The sequence below is a fragment of the Heterodontus francisci genome, chromosome 25, assembly GCF_036365525.1.
Source record: "Heterodontus francisci isolate sHetFra1 chromosome 25, sHetFra1.hap1, whole genome shotgun sequence".
Lineage (NCBI taxonomy): Eukaryota > Metazoa > Chordata > Chondrichthyes > Heterodontiformes > Heterodontidae > Heterodontus > Heterodontus francisci.
The window spans coordinates 74,206,785-74,229,017 of NC_090395.1; the positions used below are offsets into that span (position 1 = coordinate 74,206,785).

Consider the following 22,233-nt stretch of genomic DNA (forward strand, 5'->3'; position numbering starts at 1 on the left):
CACTGGTGACCGTGATCTATAGTTGTTGCCTCGTTAAGATATAGGGAACACAATGTCTGCCACAACTCAGCCATAAACGTGTCCTTGGTCACTTCCCTGACCTGTGTCTTGGTGAGGGTGGGCACCAGTTGATGCACTGGTGTTCTCATCTGACACCCAGTGACCAGTATATGTGCATAAGTCATTAAAGGTGGCAGGACAGGTTGAGAGAGCAGTTGATAAAGCATACAGTATCCTGGGCTTTATTAATAGGGGCATGGAGTACAAGAGCAAGGAAGTTATGTTGAACTTGTATAAGACACTAGTTCGGCCTCAGCTGGAGTATTACGTCCAGTTCTGGGCACTGCACTTGAGGAAAGGCATGAGGGCATTGGAGAGAGTACAGAAAAGATTCACAGAAATGGTTCCAGGGATGAGGAATTTCAGTTATGAAGATAGATTGGAGAAGTTAGGACTGTTTTGCTTGGAGAAGAGAAGGCTGAGAAATGATTTGATAGAGGTATTTAAAATCATGAGGGGTCTAGACAGAGTAGATAGAGAGAAACTGTTCCCACTCGTGAAAGGATCGAGAATGAGAGGGCACAGATTTAAAGTATTTGGTAAGAGAAGCAAAAGTGACGTGAAGAAAAACCTTTTCACGCAGAGAGTGGTTAAGGTCTGTAATGCACTGCCTGAGAACGTGGTGGAGGCAGGTTCAATTGAAGCATTCAAAAGGGAATTGGACAGTTATATGAAAAGGAAGATTGTGCAGGGTTATGGGGAGAAGGTGGGGGAATGGGACTGAGTGAATTGCTCTTTCAGAGAGCCAGTGTGGACTTGATGGGCCGAATGGCCTCTTTCTGCACTGTAATAATTATGTGATTCATGAGGGGAATACCTGTCCCTTTAGATTTTGTACCTCGGATACTTGTCAGTATCAGTGGGAGGACCTCATCCCACTTACGGTCCTGAGTGAGGAGATCTTTACGCATAGCATTTTTGAGGATGCAGTTCATGCATTCCACAATACCTGAAGACGGGGGGTTGTATGTAACCTGCCATTTGCCTGCAATCCCTAATTGCTTTAAATTATCCTGCATTACCCGTCCTGTGAAGTGGCTGCCCTAATCTGACTCCACCATCTGCGGTAGTCCCCAGCGAGAAAACACTTCCCTAAATAGGGTCTTGGCAGTCCACAATGGAGTGGCTGCTTTACAGGGAAAAGCTTCCATCCACTTGGTGAAATTGTCTACTATAACAAGACAGAACTTGTTACCTTTCTTTGTGGTACGTGGGGGACTAATAAAATTGATCTGAACACACTGCCAGGGTCCCTCTATGTGCCTAGTATGGCCCATGGAAACCTTGTGATGGTGAGGATCAGGATTGTTTGCTGTGCAGACCAAGCAGGTTTTACCGTGCCTGTCAACATCCTGGCAGATGCCGGGCCACCAGGCCACAGGTCTGATCCGTTTCCAGGTAGCCTCAGGGCCAGGGTGGCTGGCTGCTGGGCCCCCATGTACTGGACTAATAAGCTCTTGATGATATATCCCTCGGGGCCGACCCACCTATCGTCTTTAAACAACATTCCTTCCCTTAGCGGTCCAAAGGCCCCCCCTTTGGTTAATTCATCCATCATCATCTTCCCCTCCCACCTAGGCTCGGTTTTAGAATAAACCTTAACCTTGTGGATGTAATACTGGCCATCCCCTTTCCCGATCACTTGGAGAACAGCCTTCCGAAAAGGCACGCTAAGGGTCAACTGTCTTCCATCATGAAACCCCTAAAGTTCCAGATTGCTAAAAACTCAGTCACGGCATTGCAGGTAAATATTGAGTCGGGGTAGTAAATTCCTGATGGTGAGTCACCACATAGCTCACAGCGGCCAGCTCGGCCTCTTGGACTCTGAGGTGGGATGGTAATTTTTTTAGCCAGCTCAATGCTTCGGAGGGGGTCATGGATCCCATAACCTGTTTTCTGTTCTCCTTGTTCTTCAAAACTAGACCCATCCACATGAATGTCGTGCCCTTCGGGATGTATTCCTGCCTGGAACCCCCCTTCAGTCACCCAGACCCCCTCTACAGTGCAGATGTGGGGCTTCCTTGGATAGCTGAGGTTAGCCGCCAGCTGAAGCTCTGGCAGCGCCTTGATCTTTAGGGTGGTGTTCTACAACAAAAGGGTCTTCCTAACCACCCATGCACTGGAGACCGTCCGTCTTTGATGCGTCCCTCTAGTGATAGTCAGATAGGGGTGTGATGGGTAGTCAGTGTCACCGCCTGTGTACCTGTATACACAGCGAAATGTTTCACCACTGAATATCCCTTCTCTACCTCAGTGAGGATCCTCAACGCGCACGCTGGAGGCCATGTACTTCCTGCATAAGGACTGCGCTTAGGCTGGTGTCGCTTGCAGCAATTTCCAGAGTGAATTCCCTGGTTGGGTGCACCATACCCAGTGCAGGGCCTGATTGTAAATCTCCTTTTAATTGCACAAAAGCCTCCTCACACTGCAGTGTCCAATTCCAGTCTATTCCCTTCTTAAGCAGGGCTAACAGCGATGCTGACTTCCCACCCTAATCATCAATGAACTCCCTGCAATATCCAGTAAGGCCCAGAAATGATCAGAGGGCTGGCACCGACCCTGGGCAGTTAAGCGCCTTTATTGTTTCCAATCTCTCATGATCTATGGCCCTTTCCCCTGATCGTCAAGCCTAGAAATTGGACTTCCTTCTGTCCTATCTGCGCTGTCTTGGGGTTTACTTTAAAACCTGCCTCTCTCAACAAAACCAGCAATTCTGCCAGGCGTTCCTTATGATCTCCTTTTCATCTCAGAGAAGAGGAGCAAGTCATCCACATTTTGGATAAGGTGGTTCGGACAACTAAATCTTTTCAGGGCATCAGCCATACACTAGTGGAAGATGGAGGGTCTGTAATGGAAGCCCTGGGGCAAACATGTCCAGGTATACTTCTGATCCTTGTATGTGAAAGTGAATTTGTACTGGTCCTCCTCCTTTACTGGGATGGACCAAAACCCATTTGATATATCTAAAACAGTACAAGTCTGGGTGTCTACTGGGAGAGCAGCTATCCAGTCCGCCTCAGCCGCAACTGTGGGGGCACAAGCTGGGATGTTCTTATTTACGAGCCAGGAGTCCACTGTCATCCTCCATGACCCGTCTGGTTTCTTCACGGGCCAAATGGGAGAATTGATGTGGGTCACTGTCGGTCGGAGAACTCGCTGTTCCACTAGGGATTTCACCGTTTTCTCTAAGTCGTTCTCTGCCTTTTTTGGGAAGGTGTATTGATTCTGGGGCCACACCATGGCATCCCCGTCTACCTGTACCTGCATCCCGGCCACCCTCCCGCAATCATGTTTATGAGACCCTCTGTTCCCCAATTAAATCTTTATATTCAGAAGGGGTATGCTGCATCATGGCGTCTGAGTCACACGATCTCGATGAGGCGATAGGCCGTCTTTTCCGGGTTCTCCTTCTTCTTCACAACCCTGCCTTCTGCTACCCCTCCCCACAAGCAATTATTCCCCATATCTAATGCCAGCTGGTGGCAGAGCATCCAGTCTGCTCCCAAAACTCCTACTGTTGTGTCTGACCACTTGGCCACAATACAGATCCATTTAGTGATCAGAGATCGGACCCGGACCTCGCAAGGGTTTGGATACCACGCCAGCCGCTGAGTCACATGTGAAACTCTGTAAAGTATAGGGATCTCCACTGGACCATGGAGATTTGAAGGGGCACTAAGAGTAGACAACTGTCTGGGAAGCTCCCGTATCTACCAGGTATCCAGCCTCCTTCCCCTCCACCCAAATGTCCACACAGGGTCTCCTGTGCTCGTCATAGCTGAGTGGACACAGGTATTCAGGCTGGGCGCGCCCCTGTAAACTCTGATCCCTCTCAATGATACTGGCATCATTCCTCACTGAGCACACCTTGCCCTCTTGCTGTCTCCTTTCTCAAGCTTCTCGTTGCTTCTCCATATCCCCCCAGGATGGTGCTGTGGGCACTTTATCAGGAGTCTCTCCCTAAAGCCTGGCTACCCAACCTGAACCCGACAAGACCTGACGACGTGTCAGGTTCGGGTTGGGTCTATATAGCATTCGGGCTCTGGTTGGGTCGGGCTGCACAGTGCTGCTTCCGGGAAGTCACGGGTTCAGGCTTACCCATGATTCCCCACAACTCCATCTGCAGGAATAGCCTGCTGCCGGAACGGATGAACAATATTCGTGTCGGGTTGGGCGTGAAAAGAAATTAAAGGACTCTGGTCGGGTCAGGTTTGGGTTGGCTGTAGCCGGGTTGGGTTTTAATTTTATCCCTGAGCCAGGCTTTACCTCTCCCTCCTGCTCGGGTTTCAATCTTCCCTTGCTGCAAAGGGGTTTCTTGCATTCCCGTTTAAACTGACCCTTGCCCCCACAGTAGTAGCACTCGGGCTGACCTTTCTTCACCTCCCTCTTGATGCCAGTGTTTCTGGGTGGGTGTTCCCTTTTATCTCATGTACTTTCTCCTTTTCCTTAGGGATTTCCCCTTTATTTGCCTTTTCTCCCTGTCTCCTATCAAATCTAAGGGTCACTTTCCTTAGGACTCCTGCCTCCGTATTGTTATCAGCATCTGGGTCAAAATCCTCAAAGGCTGCCTGCGGATAGGGTGGAGAGTGGGCTATAAGGGTCCGCAACCAGTGATTCAAGGCGTCAACCTGTACGTGTGGTCGATCTCGAGCGGCGCCCCCATGGGCCTGATCGTACACTGCCCAAAGCCTGTTGACGGACATGGTTGGTGTCTCTGGGTTTCTGGTGAATATGGTCTAACAACTTAAATCGGTTCTCTATAGTCAGTCCTATGGCCACTATGACTCGGGTTTTCATCTGATCCCACGTTCCTTGCCCTGTCTTTGCCTCATTCGGCAGGCCTGCATAAATAGAGGGAGCCAAGGTTAAAAGGAGCAGTCGGACTTTCTCCCCATCATCCAAGCGGTGAAGCCTGGCCATCTGATCAATTTCCAGGAAATGACCGTACGGCTCTTCCCCCAACTGGAGTTTCTTTAAGTTCCTGGCCATTTTCTGCAATTTCTCGGCCGAGCAGGGAATAACAAATTCGCGATCGAGGGCCCCCCATTGTTTTTTGGGACCTGGGGCATGAAATTACATCTGACGCATCAGCATTATTCTCCCTGGCCTTCCTCCTAGGTGGCTGGAAAGTTGCCCGTCCACTACGGACCTAATTATGCCCCACTCGCCATCCTCAAACTCCTCCTCCATCCTTTCCTCCACTTGTCTGCAGCTTCTCCTCCCTTTAACATGCAAATGACGCCCCAATGCTGTTGCAACCTCACCTCCAGCAACTCAATATGTCGCCGACAGTGTGGTCAGCGAGCCTGTGCTTTTCTTGCTGCTGAACCCTGTAGACTGCTCTGATATCCTGTCTGTCTCTCTGGTTTTGTCATTTCTTTACCTTTCAGGGTTGCCAGAACTGTAAGACTCTTAACAGGTGGTCTCACTTCCCTCTAAGGTCTTGACCTCGTACTGAATATCAATGGCACGAAACAAAATTTGAATACAGTTTCCACTTTATGTGGAACACCATTATTAACTCACCAAGCAATAGTATATACTTACAACACCAGTTTCTTAGTAGACCTGCGTACAGAATCTCGTTCCCAGGTGGTCAGATCCGCTGAACGATATCTTCCACACGACTTCCTGTGACTGACAAAGTCATACTTCCCAGCTGCAGCAACAATGTCCTGTGAGCTGTGGCTTTATACCCCTTTCTGACTTTGGGCCCTTGACAGATAAGGTAATGTTTTGAATTGGGTTATCCTATTGGGCTTCAATGCCTCATCGATCTCACCCTGGCTATGCAAGACCACCTGCATGTGGTCATATCCTGCTCTCAGCAGGGGGGTCTTAGGTGTATACCACCCATGGATGTGATAACCTGCATCTTAATAAGGCAAGAAGGAAACCATTCACACGTTTCAAAAGGCCTTTGACAATGAGAGTGGTTATGAACAGGCTGTTTGATGTTCAAACAGCCCAGGCTACCACATCAGTGGAATATCCTGACTTATCTGTCTGTGTGTTTGTGTATGTGGGGGTCCTTATTCAGTTATGCTGTCTTTTATTTTTAAAAAGTCCAATATAAACCGCAGGGATGATGCCTTCAGTCAGAATTCTCCTCCCTTTGTCCTGATGTCCTTTGCCTCCATGTTTTTACCACCCGGTGAGCTCCACACGCTGGTCCACACCACAACTGATTACATATTACTTATGAACAGAAATGCAGGAGGTATTAACAAATGCCTCACAGCATAACAAAAATTCAAGGGATATCCAAATGCCTTACACAGTACAGGTCTGATTGAACCCTCGGTCATCACATGCTTTACTCTGGAATTCTCTTCTCGTCACCTTCAAAAATCTCCTGGAAACCCATCTCCCTAAACGTGCTCTTAATTCTTGTTCTTTGTCCGTGTCTCCGCACCCCTCTTTCTACCTCCACTTCTAGATAAAGCCTTTGCTGATACTGCTAAAGGCATAGATTTTGACACTATCCCATGACTGAGACTGTACTCTCTGGCTGGCATGGAATAATAAATAGTGCTGTATAAAAGATGCCCTTTCGCCATTCTTTCCCTCCCACAGCTAATCTTTATTTAAATGAACAGGCTGTTTAGAGAGTTAATGTGTGTAACTAAACGTGTTATTATAGCTCCAGGGGAAGCCTGATCTGCCCTCTGTGTAGTTGAATTCCGTTACAGCAATTTTCTTGCTGCTTTACAGCCCAACCAAGCTCAATGTACTTCTGTTTAATCCAGTGACGTTATAGGGGAAGTATTTATTACTTTTAGAAGCATTTTAATGTTATAAACGGAATTGTTTGTTCAGCGTTTGAGATAAATCCAGTGACCCCAAGGATCGGGGATGGGTGATTCTGTGCTGAGGCAAATGCTTGGTGGCCTCGCTGCAAATTGTCCTTTCTATGCCTGCTGATTCTCCTTTTTACAGGCTCTGCTGATGGATAAGGTTGCAAAACAAAAAATAAACCATTGATTGCTTTTTACAGGTAGAATAATAAACAAGGAGCTTCGGCACTACCTCAGTCTGCAGTTCCAGAAGGGATCAGTGGACCATCAGCTACAACAGGTGATCCGAGACAATCTCTACCTGAGGACAATCCCATGTAAGTGCAGCCTTTGCAGCAGTGTGGGTGAGGTGTGCGTGTGTGGGTCTGTCCATCACTCATAATCAGATAACGTCACAAGTACACACCCAAGTCAAGCTCAAAGATCTTTGAGATTTGGCTGCATAACAAAGATTGGTTTTCAACAAACAATTCTGGCCATGATTCCAAAACTAGAAGCCATAAATATAAGATAGTCACTAATAAATCCAGAGAGTGGTAAGAATATGGAATGTGCTACCAGAAGGAATAGTTGAGGTGAATAGTATAAATGCATTTAAGGGGAAGCTAGATAAATGAGAGAGAAAAGAAGAAAAGGTTATGATGATGGAGTTAGATGAAGAGGGTGGGAAGAGATGTGCGTGCAGCATAAATGCCAGCATGGACCATTCGGACTGAATGGCCTGTTTCTGTGCTGTACTTTCTATGTAATAGCTTCATGAATAATTACATTGGTGTGGGACTGAGCCTGAGAGACCAAAAGAGTTTAAATAAAAGCAAAATACTGCGGATACTGGAAATCTGAAATCATAACAGAAAGTACTGGAAATACTCAGGTCTGGCAGCATCTGTGGAGAGAGAAGCAGAGTTAATGTTTCAGGTCTTTTGGAAAGGTCACAGACCTGAAACATTAACTCTGCTGCTCTGTCCACAGATGCTGCCAGACCTGCTGAGTATATCTGGCACTTCCTGTTTTTTTTACACCAGAAGAATTAATTGCCCAGTCTGTGCTTGGTTAGCTGAGCTCAGCTGTTGGGAACAGCACTGCAGTTGACCTTGGTGACCCTAGGTTAAGAGATGGAAAATTGATCAGGGTTCTTGACCACTGTCCAGTGACCCCCGACGGAGAGTACACACGTGTGAAGGATATTTCAGGATAGGGTAGAATTGACCTCACTAGTTGTTTCCTCTGGTTAAACAGTGTTAGTTACTGTGCAGGTTCCTACAGGAAGGGTTGATTCTTTGTTCAGCTTCTCGAGGGTGGCTGTTGCCTGTGAATCCTTCCTTATTGGCAGTTAACATCTCAGGAATCAAGAAAAAAAAAGCCGTGCATTTATATAGCGCCTTTCACGGCTCAAGAGGTCCCAAAGCACTTTGTGACCAATGAGGTACTTTTTGAAGTGTAGTCACTGTTGTAATGTAGGAAACACAGCAGCCAATTTGTGCACAGCAATGTGATTATGACCAAGATCAATGTTGGCCAGGACACCGGGGAGAACTCCCTTTCTCCTCTTCACATCAAAAGAGCTTATTTGGCTGTAAATCCATGAAAAGTACTATATAAATGCAAGCCTGTCTGTTTTTATCTTCCTTTTCAAATGTTGCTCCAATTCCATTTTAAGTGATGTTCTAGCCTCTGAAAATATTTTCGACTCTCTGAAAACATTTTCCCTTCACTGTATTAGTGATCATCCTGAGTCTACGCCACCTCATCACAGAATCATTTTTCTGTTCTACAAACAGGCAAACTCTTATGGAGTGGCAACAAAAGTGAATCTGAACCTTTCCATTGCTTTTTTTTGTTTTGTTTTAGGCACTACAAGGCCACCCCGGGAAGGAGAAGTGCCAGGGGTTGATTACAACTTCATTTCCCTGGAAGAATTTAAAACACTAGAGGAGAGTGGAGCCCTTCTGGAGAGTGGAACCTTTGATGGTGAGTTACCAAATCCTCCTCTCACTTCACTTGCCTCCAATTACAGAGCTGCTATCCTCGGGAAGTGTTCTCCAAGATGGTCCAAGCTAAATGGGTACTCGCATAGACACTTTAACGCTAAGGGTCACGTCTACCCAGCTCATCCAGAATCTTCTTGGAGTCACCAAGCAGCTTACGTGCTTTTTGTTGTCGTAAAGCATCCCCAGGTGCTTCACAGGAGCATTATCAAACAATATTTGATGCTGTGCCATATAAGGAGCTATTTGGACAGGTGACCAAAGAGGTAGGTTTTAGGAGCATCTTGGAGGTGAGAGGTGGATATTTTTAGGGAGAGAATTTCAGAGCTTCTATAATGGGCTGATTTAAGATTGAGGATGCACAAGAGATCAGACTTTGGAGGGTTGTAGGGCTGGAGGAGGTTAAAAGTGAGTGAGTGGTGAGCAGGGAGGCCACGGAGGGTTTTGAAATGAGGATGAGATTTTAAAATTGAGGCGTTGCCGGACCTGGAGTCGACATAGGTCAGTGAGCACAGGTGATGGGTGAGTATGGCTCAGTGTGAGTTAGGATGTGTGGTGTAGTGCCCCCATTACACAGCTGCAGCATTATCTTAGTAAGAGTACTCAAATAGGAGTAATACGTTTAAAAAAAGAACTTTATATATTACAAAAGATATAATCAAGAGCAAATTCCTCTGATGCATTTTCAGAAGACACATGGTGCTGTCAGCAGGGAAGTTTCCCCCCCACTTTTACTCAGGAAAAACACTGTGCGTGTTCCACCAGGATAGGCAATTGCTTCTCCCTCCTGCAATGAATTCTGCAAAATTATTATGTAGTGACCATTTCAAAGCAAAACTTCAAGGATCCAACATTGGGGACAGGAGAATGATTTCCACTCAGCATTTAGTCTACAGTTTGCATTCCACCCTTTACCCAAGCTCCCCCATGAACATGAGATGGAGACTGCAACCTCCGTTAGTAAGATGATTTAATTTTCTGTTCTTTTACATGCTTCAAGCGCAGCTCATGTCCTCTGCTTCTACTGTTCTGACGAGGTGAAACAGCTTGTCATGGTCGATATTATCTAGTGCATTTAGAATCCTGAAGAAAGAAAGCTAATCATATCACACTTCAACATAATTGCTCCTCATCCAATCCCTCCATCCCTCAATAGTTGCTCTTCTGTATCCTTGCAATAACTGCAATATCCTTTCTGTACTAAGGTGACCAGAACTGAATACAATATTCTAAGTGCTGTTTCACTATTTCAGCACAATATTGACCTTGTAAAGCATCCCAACATCTGATTACTCACTGCCACCAAGCATTGTTGCAATAGTATCAATTTGTTAATCAGGACCCTCAGATATTTCATTTTTCCATGCATATTATTTTCTTTCCATTTTAAATAATTGCCCCTCCCTATTTCTGTTATCTCCTCCAGCCTTACGACCTCCAGGTATTAAGACTGCCTGCTTCCACCTCTGTAACATTGGCAGACTCTACCCCTGCCTCAGCTGATCTGCTGCTGAAACCCTCGTTCATACCTCTGTTACCGCTAGACTTGACTATTCCAACACAGCCCTGGCCGACCTCCCCCGTTGTATCCTCCATAAACTTGAGGTCATCCAAAACTCTGCTGCCCATGTCCTAACTCACACCAAGCTCCGTTCACCTATCACACCTGTGCTCGCTGATCTACATTGGCTCCAGGTTAAGCAATCTCACCTTTGCTTTCAAATCCCAACATGGCCTCGCCCCTCCCTATCTCTGACCGCCTCCAGTCCTATAACCCTCCAAGTTCAGGCTTCTTTAGCAACTCCAATTTTAATCGCTTCACCATTGGTGTCCATGCCTTCAGCTGCCAAGGCCCTAAGCTCTGCAATTCCCTCTCTAAACCTCTCGCGCCTCTCTCCTTTAAGATGCTCCTTAAAAGCTACCTCTTTGACCAAGCTTTTGGTCAGCTGCCCTAATATCTCCCAGTGTAGCTCGGTGTTAAATTTTGTTTGGTAATGCTTCTATGAAGCACCCTGGGATATTACTACATTAAACGTGCTATATAAATACAGGTTGTTGTAATAATCCCTTCCTGGATACTTTTTGTCCCCATGAGAAGCACTTTGCATTTCTCTGCTCGACCGTTTGGTGAGCTTTGCATCTTACATAGCCAACTTCCGTTATAAATGTGGGCATAGAAAGTTATAATGGACATAGAAAAATAAGGTCAGAATGGATAACTTGAAAATAGGAAGTGAATTATGTCTCTGTGCTCTAGTTCAGTTATCCCTTGCCCTCTGACCCCACTTTACCTGAAGATTACACTTGCAATGTCACAAGAGATGGACCAACATTAATATCCCTGTAGTGCACGATGACTAAGTGGTTACTGTAGCCATGAACATTTTTCTCAGGTTTTACTGATTCCCAGGTTTGTGTCACATAGAAAATACAGTGCAGAAATAGATCATTCAGCCCAACTGATGCATGCCGGTGTTTATAATCCACATAAGCCTGCTCCCCATCTTCCTTATCTCACCTTATTAGCATAACCTATTCCTTTCTCCCTTATACTTTTCTAGCTTCCAGTTAACTGCATCTATACTATTCACCTCAACCACTCCCTGTGGTAACGAGTTCCACATTCTCACCACACTCTGCGTGAAGTAGTTTCTTCTAAATTCACTATTGGATTTATTAGTGACCGTCTTTTATTTATGGTCCCTAGTTTTGAGCTCCCCAATAAGTGGAAACATCTCTCTGCAGGTGCACAATCAAATTATTTTTTTTTAATATATACTCTTCGATCATTTCAATTTTCTTTGGGAGGTTGATTTTGAGCCTCTGTAGCACCTCCTTGTGCCCGTGGCTGAGATTGAGTTCTGCACAGACTCAGGATGACACCCAGCGATCTGGCTTCAAGCTAGAGCTTCACTTTAGCTTCGGATAAGTTTTTTGTGTGGGAAATGTGTAATTGGAGAATTCTCATTTATTGAACATCAATTAAAAATAAATGAATGTGAAAAGTGGGATTTAATTGAGAAGCACACCTGCTCTTTCCCTCCACCACCCCCCCCCCCCCAACCCCACCCCCCAAATCTTCGACAGGTAATTTCTACGGAACACCAAAGCCTCCCGCAGAGCCTGGTCCCTTTCAGCAGGATGTAGTGGATCAGGTCGTTCTGGACGATGGCTCAGAAGAGGCACAAAGGAAACGTACAACATCTGTCAGTATGATGCAGCGAGCCGACACCATGGTCCCAGATGAAGAGGAAGATGACGAGAGACCAACTGCCAATGGAACAAGTTATCCAGGTGAGGGAGGGTGGAGCCACAGTCATGCTCTGACATTGCCTGGTGTATTGACCCCATTCTGTGTGTTCTTCTCTTGCTCGTAAAGTTATTTGGTAATCCATCACTAGGGGAAATTTTGCTGATGCTCAACTTGCTGTCAGGGTTTCCTTTAAGAACAAAGGAAGGTGATCAAAGCAATTAGTTGAATGAGCTCCAGTCACCATGTCAGGGAGCCAGAACTGTATGCAGTATTCTACATGGGGCCCGATCTAAGATCTTGTACAATGTCACCCTTTGTGTTTTTTTTGTTTTTTATTGTCTTAGCTACACATCCTAGCATTTCATTGTGAAGACCCACAAACAAGTAGCCAGAGTAGACTCTTGTGTTTCCTGTGTGAGTGAGATTTTGTCCCAGGACAGCAGAAATCTGCCAAGGTCAAATGGAAATATTCAGACTTGTACAAACCTTCCCAACCTAAATAGTGTAATAGAGAAGTTTATTCATTCTGCAGGGCCAGGGCCCAGCCACACTGATGGGGCCACAGAATTCAGGTACTTGGATCCAGTTACCAAGGAGGACTTGGTGGAGCCGTTGCCAAACAATTGGGAGATGGCCTACACTGACAGTGGGATGATTTACTTCATCGAGTGAGTATCTGTCACTAAGAGGGTTTGTAAAACTGAAAGGTTGATCGTTTTGTCTTTTACCTGCATACAACAAGAACAACCTGCATTTATATAGCGCATTTAACACAGAAAAACATCCCAAGGTGCTTCACGGGAGCACCAGCAGAAAAAAATTGACACTGAACCACATTAGGAGATATTAGGATGGATGACCAAAATCTTGGTCAAAGAGATAGGTTTTAAAGTGCATCTTAAAGAAGGAGAGAGGGGTGAAGAGATTTAAGGAGGGAATTCAGAGTGAGGTTCTGATATTCATAGATTAGATTAGATTAGATTAGAGATACAGCACTGAAACAGGCCCTTCGGCCCACCGAGTCTGTGCCGAACATCAACCACCCATTTATACTAATCCTACACTAATCCCATATTCCTACCAAACATCCCCACCTGTCCCTATATTTCCCTACCACCTACCTACCTACACTAGTGACAATTTATAATGGCCAATTTACCTATCAACCTGCAAGTCTTTGGGCTTGTGGGAGGAAACCGGAGCACCCGGAGAAAACCCACGCAGACACAGGGAGAACTTGCAAACTCCACACAGGCAGTACCTGGAATCGAACCCGGGTCCCTGGAGCTGTGAGGCTGCGGTGCTAACCACTGCGCCACTGTGCCGCCCTAGTGGCACCATTCTGTTTTGTGAGGTTTTGCTTGCATATTTGACTGTAGAACTCAGCAGGAAGTCTTTAGAAAGAAAGGAAAGAACTAGCATTTATATAGTGGCTTTCACTGCCTCAGGTCATCCCAAAGTAAATTAAAGCCAAAGTACTTTTAAAGTATAGTGACTTGTTATAATTTAGGAAATGCAGTACCAATTTTGCACAGCAAGTTCTCAAGCTCAGGCACACCCACTGTCCCTAATACAACCCAGAAGTGGAGTGGAAAACTTAACTTATTCTTGGCCATCATATAAAATGCGCCAAAGGTGCACGGCCTTGTCAGAGCTCCAGTGAGAGACTTCACCCAAATTTGATCATTAGACTTGGCCCTTTGCAGAGTCACTATCCTCTGTACCTCCTGGTCCCTCCCCAGTCACCAGTGCTACGTTGCTATTGTGTATTGCAGTAATCTTACCCACTCTTTCCCCAATCCTGCACTCATCCCGTTCCTTTCCCACCACCCCACATACATTCTGGCGTGCTGCATTACTGTTCATATTGTAGTAATCCTCCTTTCCTTTCACAGTCACAACACTAAGACAACCACATGGCTGGACCCTCGTCTCGCTAAGAAAGCGAAACCCCCTGAGGAGTGCAGTGAAGGGGGTAAGTAGCAGCTGTCAAAATTTGCCCTTTCGATTGCAAGTATTTTCACCCAAAGATGCTAATGTGTTTCCAATTAGTGCGTACTTTGATACAATTCGGTACTTGAGAGATAATCACACACTGCACTGTATTAAGATAAAGACACATCTGATACCAGCCCCCTTCTTCGACCTATCCAAAATGATGTAACCCCTTTGTGTTTTTGAGCTGGGATGAGGAAGGCTGGCCAGAAGTGGTTGTGCAAATGACTGTCAATGTTTATATTTTCTATGTCGTGCGTGTGACCTGCTTTGGTAACCAGTTCCAGCTGTGTTGCAGAGCGCATTTACAGAGGTTACAGACCTCTCCATGTAACAGGAAACTGAAAAACCTGAACTCTGTAAATCTGACATCAAAACTGAGTGCACTGATTATACACAGCAGGCCAGTCAGCATCTGGAGTGAGAGGAGAGGTCATTGACATCACTAGTGTGTAGCGCTTCATCGGAAGGGCAACATGCTAATTGTAGCCCAAACTGTTCAAAGCCTATCCTCATTGCCTGGAGCATGCCAGTCACCAGGTGTGTTGTGTCTGACTGGCAGAAGGTAGCTTTTAGATCGTATCCATTTGTATACCTTTGTGGAGAAGGTAGCTTTTAGATCGTATCCATTCTCTTAAATCATAAAGTTTCAAATGTATTGTAGTCAGGCAGACCAATTGAAACCCATCACATGTGGAAGCTCTGTCCCATCAGCCTCTTGCTTTACTTCAGGCTGTTCAGCTTATTGCATGTTGCTTTGTAAATTTGTTGGCAGGCAGGCTTTGTTCCATTATTAGGGACCAACAGCAACTCTCATTTATATAGTACCTTTCAATGTCACAAAATGTCCCTAAGTGCATCTCACAGGTTAATGGAAATAATGGATGCCAAGCCAAAGATGGAGTTATTGGGAAGGGTGGTGGGGAGACAGATGACCTAAAGCTTGGTCAAAGAGGAGCACCTTGAAGCAAGGGAGGTGTGGGGGCCAAGGTGGCTGAAAGCATGGCTGCCAATGGTGGAGTGGGTGGAGAGGCACAAACAGCTGGAGTCAGGGAGGGAGAGGTGCCGTGCCATTGTAACAAGGAAGGAGGATGTGTTGATGAGCAGAGTCATGGAGGCATTTTTAAACGGGGATGGGATGTTAAATGTAATTAATATGGGAAGCAGCAGGCAATCCAGGTTAGTGACGACAGGAATGGATGAGCAGGGGAAGAATACAGGCAGTAAAGTTTCAGATGAACTGAAATTTGTGGTGAATTAGAGGCCAACCAGGAGAGAATTGGAATAGTCACATTTGGAGATAACAAAGGGCTTCGGTGGAAGAGCAAAGAACAGTACAGCACAGGAACAGGCCATTCGGCCCTCCAAGCCTGCGCCGATCTTGATGCCTGCCTAAACTAAAACCTTCTGAACTTCCGGGGACCGTATCCCTCTATTCCCATCCTATTCATGTATTTGTCAAGATGCCTCTTAAACGTTGCTATTGTACCTGCTTCCACCACCACCTCCGGCAGCAAGTTCCAGGCACTCATCACCCTCTGTGTAAAGAACTTGCCCCGCACATCCCCTCTAAACTTTGCCCCTCTCACGTTAAACCTATGTCCCCTAGTAACTGACTCTTACACCCTGGGAAAAAGCTTCTGACTATCCACTCTGTCCATGCCGCTCATAACTTTGTAAACCTCTATCATGTCGCCCCTCCACCTCCGTCGTTCCAGTGAAAACAATCCGAGTTTATCCAACCTCTCCTCATAGCTAAAGCCCTCCAGACCAGGCAACATCCTGGTAAACCTCTTCTATACCCTCTCCAAAGCCTCCACTTCCTTCTGGTAGTGTGGCGACCAGAATTGCACGCAATATTCTAAGTGTGGTCTAACTAAAGTTCTGTACAGCTGCAGCATGACTTGCCAATTTTTATACTCTATGCCCCGACCGATGAAGGCAAGCATGCCGTATGCCTTCTTGACTACCTTATTCACCTGCATTGCCACTTTCAGTGACCTGTGGACCTGTACGCCCAGATCTCTCTGCCTGTCAATACTCCTAAGGGTTCTGCCATTTACTGTATACTTCACACCTGCATTTGACCTTCCTAAATGCATTACCTCACATTTGTCCGGATTAAACTCCATCTGCCATTTCTCCGCCCAAGTCTCCAACCGATCTATATCCTGCTGTATCCTCTGACAATCCTCATCATTATCCGCAACTCCACCAACCTTTGTGTCGTCCGCAAACTTACTAATCAGACCAGCTACATTTTCCTCCAAATCATTTCTATATATTACAAACAGCAAAGGTCCCAGCACTGATCCCTGCAGAGCACCACTAGTCACATCCCTCCATACAGAAAAGCACCCTTCCACTGCTACCCTCTGTCTTCTATGAGTGAGCCAGTTCTGTATCCATCTTGCCAGCTCACCTCTGATCCCGTGTGACTTCACCTTTTGTACCAGTCTGCCATGAGGCACCTTGTCAAAGGCTTTACTGAAGTCCATATAGTTTAGCTGGAGGAAGTTGCAGAGCATTCAAGCCTGAATATTTGCCCGTGCAGAGGCGAGGTCAAGCAGATGTGGAGGAGAGATAGAGCTGGATGTCATCAAAATATATGTGTAAGATGATGCCATGTTTATAATGCTGCCAAAGAACAGCATGAAGATCAGGCAGAGGAGGTAGGTGAGGATGGATCCTGGGGGCTCCCAACATTGATATGCTGATAGAATGTAATGAACTAAGGTGGGAGAAGGCTCAAGCGGATCATAAACACCAGCAAGGACCAGTTGCAGAATGGCCTGTTTCTGTGCCGTTTATAGAACGGGAATAGGAAGAGAAGCCATTGATAAAGATGCTCGGTCTACAATCGGGCAGGTAAGAGTGGATCAAAGTGAGATCTATGCTCTGAAGCGGAAGAGATGAAGGGTTTAGCACTGTTGCTCTGTGGGGAGAAGTGAGGATGAGGGAATGTATGTAGTCTGGAGGGGCTGGTTGTACTCTGGTCCAGGCAGGGGAATGGGCCACACCTTTCAATATGGGGTTCAGTACCCTAGTCAATTTATATACCCAGCAAAAAGAAACCTTGCCACGAGTTTATGGGATGAGTATTCCTTTTCATAGATGCTGACTAGATACCCTGTGCAACCACTGATCTCAGTTTGTCTCCTTCCCAAGGTTTTCTGTTTGTTTGGGAGTTTATCTGCAGCTGTCAGACTGCGAGTGTCTCTCTTGTGGAGACCTGTACTTAATTTAACAAACAGAACCTCTGTTACATGGAGAGTCTGAGATTGGCTGAGAGCGTCAGCGGCTGTCATTTGATTGAGGGGTTCTAATGGCATCCCAAACCAGCAGAGCAAAGCATGAGAGGATACTGGACCTCGGATGCCTGTCTCATCTCCATTTTGGGAGCCAACACCCACCAAAACATAAAAAAAAAACGTGACTTGGTCAGAGGTTCTGTTGCATTAACTTTTTGGCCTTCTGTCAGTGGTCTCTTTGCTGCTGATTAGATAGTTGTGCAATTGGCACAAGGCGTTGTGTTGAGGGACTCATGGATGCGTGAAATATTTGCACAGTAAATCACACCCCAAGTCACGAGGATGAAGTTTGAGCAGCTAATGACCTGCAGGTGAACCCTGAGATTACATCACAGCCTGAAGCTGCTCCCTCGTATCTATTTTCTTCCTTTTTCCACCAGTTTTCTCTCTTCCTCTCCCAAAGGCGCTGACTCCTTGCCGGGGCAAGGTTCCATGGGTACCGGTTGCCCTCCAATACCTCGCCCAAGTGGCCAGTCTACCTCTATGAGCCTATACGGTGAGTGTCGGCAGCCTATTTGACCCTGCAGGCTTCACAGATGAGTCCATCCTCGATTCTGTCCTTGCCCTGACGTCCGCACAATCATGCTCGGCTGCACTTTAGAATCTTGACCCCTACTTAGGTTGTTTAAGGGTTGGAGGTGGGGGATGCTACCATCTGGCACAGAGAGGGGCAATGGACCCAGAGATTTCCTGGTCTGCATTTGCTGCGTTGGACATCAGAAAGCTCCAAAGATATCTATAACTGTTTTTTGTAAAAATGATTTGCATTTATATGGCACCTTTCACAACATCAGGTCATCCTAAAGCATCCTGAAGTGCTTTACAATGAAGTACTTCTGCAGTGTAGTCACTGTTATAGTGGTAATAAAGTGTAATTTTAAGTTGAATGAGGTGTTTGTATTGAGTTTTAGATCCAATTTCTTGTCCTGATCGCTGACACTCACACCAGAGGATTAACCATTGCTTAAAACTTCAGGTGTGGTCAGAGGTCAGGAGGAGGGAGTGAAAAAGGCAGGAAGTAAATCCAGCTGTAGTAAATGAACAGATTACAGTACACCAGAATGCCAGAGCATTAGGAATTGAAACAATGCTTGCGTTTTATATAACCTTTCAATACCTTGTGACATGGTGCGTCAATTGAATTTTCATGACAGATCAATAGATTTTTGTTGGGTAAGGGTCTTGAACTTGGGAGCAAGACGAGTAAATTAAGTTGAGGTATTGATTAGCCGTGATCAAATGGAATGGTGGAATAGGCTTGGGGCTGTATGGTCCCCTGCTCCTAAGACGTTCCAAAGTGTTTCGTAGTTAGTTACTGTTGAGGCAGTCACTTATGTGGATGGGCGCAGCAGCCAATTTTCAGAAATCAAGATCCCATAAACAAGTAATGAGAGAAATGGCCAGTTAATCTGTTTCTGGTGGTTTTGGTTGAGGGATAAATGGTGGTTGGAGCATCGGGGAGAACTCCAATGCTCTTCAGATGGTGATATCAAAGATTCTATGGCACTTTGAACAGGCAGGTGGGGCCTTCTGACTCAAGGGAGGGTATACTGTCTGACATAATTTGGATAACTATGGAGCAGCACAAACTTTCATGACCTTGATTACAGGAAGACCATCGTCCTCACAGGCAGGACTGAGTATGTTGATTTGCCGGATATTCAAGAATGAAATAATGAAAAAAAATCATGTAGTTAGCACTTCTTGCTGAAAGGTTTTAGAGTGCTTGAAACAATTACTTTCACAGTGACAAGATAAAAGCAAATACAGCCACTGTATGGCCAGTAAACATCAATGAGATGAATGAGCAGTTGATTTATTTTTGTTTGTGTTTTGAGTGAAATATTGGCTGCTACACTAGGAGCACTCCCTGCTCTTTGAATGCTGCCATGGGATCTCCAGCTTCCACTGGGCCACCACACAGATGGACCTTAGTTCAACATCTCTAGTAGGAATATCTGGGTTGGAGACCGTAACCAACACTTAAACCTTCCCACCCAGAGGCAAGCATGAGTCAATTGAGCGAAGCTGGAAATGAGGTGAGGTGGCAGTATGTGTTCATGGTAACTTGAAAATTGTACTGATGAGAAGACACCACATCAAATAGTTTGGATTGAGTTAAGCAGGTGTCGGGCAGATTCTCTGGGTGCCATACCGATGCCAACCTATGAATGGATAATGGTTTGCTTAAGCAATTATGGGTGATTTCAATCAATCCAACCTAAATTGGGAATCCCTAATGCAAGTGAAGTAACAGAGGCAGAACTTAAAAGGGACGGGATTGCTTCCTGATCCAACAGGTTACAGAGTTGACTTGAAGTCATTGGTATCTTGATCTGGTTCTTGTTGAGCAGTTAAACATCTGTAATGCAGGAGTGGAGGAACATTGAGGGACAGGTCATGCCACGATTCAGGTGAAGATCAGAAAATTATTTATTGAACAAACTACAAAGGAATGAAGAATGGACTAAAATTACTGAAATTTCAGTTTAGAGAAACTATAATGGAGCCAAGATAAATGAAACAAAACACTCCCAAAAAAAAAAATTAATGGACAAATTAAAAAAGGGCATCAGAAAGTTTAAAGCACAGGAGGAATGACTTTTACGAGTGTAGGAATCTCCTGAAACAGACTAATGGGGCTGGAGTTGTGAAAATGGACCCAAGAGATGAATGTCGCTCAAGACCATGGAATTCAGTGCAAAAGAGGATATTCGCCTTTTGAGTCTGTGCTCATACTAGCTCTTCAATTGAACCCCTCTGCTGTAATCCTGCTCACCTGTATTCTTCCTTTTCAAATACTTAAAAATTTGCTGTATGGAAGTTTAAACCTACAGGAGGACATTGGAATTCTAAAAGTCAAAAGTGTTGAAACTAATGGAAAATAGTTCAAATGTTGAATGATTATTTTCTACAAATATCCACCAGAATGTCACTAACTTGCCTGACTTCTGTAGTGCACAATGCATCCTAATGGATTTTGAAGTCAGCATGGCACAGCCACATAAAAGGATCTTGAGACTACTCGATTTTTTTTTTTGGGCCAGATCACTTACATCCTGTGGGTTCTGAAAAATACCTAGAGGGAAATTTGCAGTGAACTTGCTATATTTAGAGAGCAAACTCTCATTTACATAGCACCTTTCACACCATCAGGACATCCCAAACTGCTTTACAATCATGAGTCGCATTGAAGTGCAGTCACTTGTTATGTAGGCAAATGTGGCAGCCAATTTGTGCCCAGCAAGATCCCACAAATGGCAATGAGATAAAGGACAAATTAATCTGTTTTGCCAGTTTTGGGTGAGGGATACATGTTGTCCACGACACTAGGGTGAACACCCCTGCTGCTATTTAAATAATGCCATGGGATTTTGTTTCACATCTACCTTGGTTTAATATCTCCTCTGAAAGACTGCACCTCCAACAGTGTAGTACTCTTAGTACAGCAGTGTAGTACTCTTAGTACAGCAGTGTAGTACTCTTAGTACAGCAGTGTAGTACTCTTAGTACAGCAGTGTAGTACTCTTAGTACAGCAGTGCAGTACTCTTAGTACAGCAGTGCAGTACTCTTAGTACAGCAGTGGTGACAGCCTAGGTTATTTCCTCGACTGGGTCTTGATCTCACAGTGCTCTGACACGAGTGAGGAGAACAACTTATATGGGGTCTTCAACGTAGTAAAATGTCTTAAGGTGCTTCCCTTGAGTGTTGCAGAACAAAAGTTTGACACTGATCCGCATGAGATATTAGGCCAGATGACCAAAAGCTTGGTCAAAGAGGTAGGTTTTAAAGAGCGTCTTAAAGGAGGAGGGAGAGGAGAAGAAGCGGACAGGTTTAGGGAGGGAATTCCAGAAGTTAGGGCCTTGGCATGTGAAGGCATGGCTGCTAATGGTGAAGCAATTAAAATCTGACATGCTCAAGAGGTCTGAATTGGAGGACTGCAGAGCTCTTGGAGGGTTGTAGGGCTGGAAGAGATTATAGAGATAAGGAAGGACAAGGCCATGGAGAGATTTGAAATCCAGGCTGAGAATTTTAAAATCAAGGCGTTGCTTAACTGGGAGCCAATGTAGACCAGTGAGCAATGGGTTAATGTGAGTTGGTGCGAGTTAGGATATGGACAGCAGACTTTTAGATGAACTCAGGTTTGGGTAGAATATGGGAGCCAGCCAGGAGTGCAATGAAATAGTCATGTCTAGAGATAACAAGGGCACAGATGAGGGTATCAGCTACTATCTGGGCCAGATCTTGTATATCCTGAGGTTCTGAAGGAGATGAGAAGGAAATTTGCAGGACACCTATCATCATCATAAAGGAATAATTGGACAAGGATAAGATCTGGAGTGGTGCAAGTAAACAAGCATAATGTCTATATTTAAAAAAGGACAAATCTGTCCCAGACAACTACAGGCCCTTTAGCCTAACATCAGTAAGAGATAAATAATGAAATTAATCTAGGGGCCACATTGGTGTTGATTTTAAACAGTAATAACTAGTGGTCAACACTGAGTTGGAAGAGGAAAATGCTGCTTGACAAACCTTACCTATTTGGCAATGTTACAAATTGGGCACTCCCTATAAATAGCTTACATTTATGTAGCGTCTTTCATGTCCTTGGGATATTCCACAGCCAATGAGTTATTTTGAAGTGTTGTTTCCATGATGTAGGCAAATACAACAGCCAATTTGTGCTTAACAATGTCCCACCAATAGCAATGGGATAAATAACAGGATAGTTTATTTCTGGTGGTGGAGCAATAAATGTTGGTCTTAACACTGGGCAGAACTTCTCAATCGTACCAAAGAATTGATTATGTTCATCTCAACAGGC

At 45.2% G+C, this 22,233-nt stretch overlaps 1 protein-coding gene across 4 annotated transcripts in view; it reads left to right on the forward strand.

The window, feature by feature from the left end:
* The window catches only part of magi3a (membrane associated guanylate kinase, WW and PDZ domain containing 3a), a 139,972-nt gene that overhangs the window by 74,244 nt on the left and 43,495 nt on the right, over positions 1 to 22,233 (forward strand). For 3 of the 4 annotated variants that reach the window (XM_068057511.1, XM_068057509.1, XM_068057507.1), the window contains exons 2-7: positions 7,058 to 7,174; positions 8,709 to 8,828; positions 11,933 to 12,139; positions 12,631 to 12,766; positions 13,994 to 14,073; positions 17,808 to 17,900. In XM_068057511.1, the coding sequence (XP_067913612.1) occupies positions 7,058 to 7,174; positions 8,709 to 8,828; positions 11,933 to 12,139; positions 12,631 to 12,766; positions 13,994 to 14,073; positions 17,808 to 17,900 (753 nt within the window). The remainder of the gene's footprint in view (positions 1 to 7,057; positions 7,175 to 8,708; positions 8,829 to 11,932; positions 12,140 to 12,630; positions 12,767 to 13,993; positions 14,074 to 17,807; positions 17,901 to 22,233) is intronic. The other variant, XM_068057508.1, reaches the window with a different exon arrangement.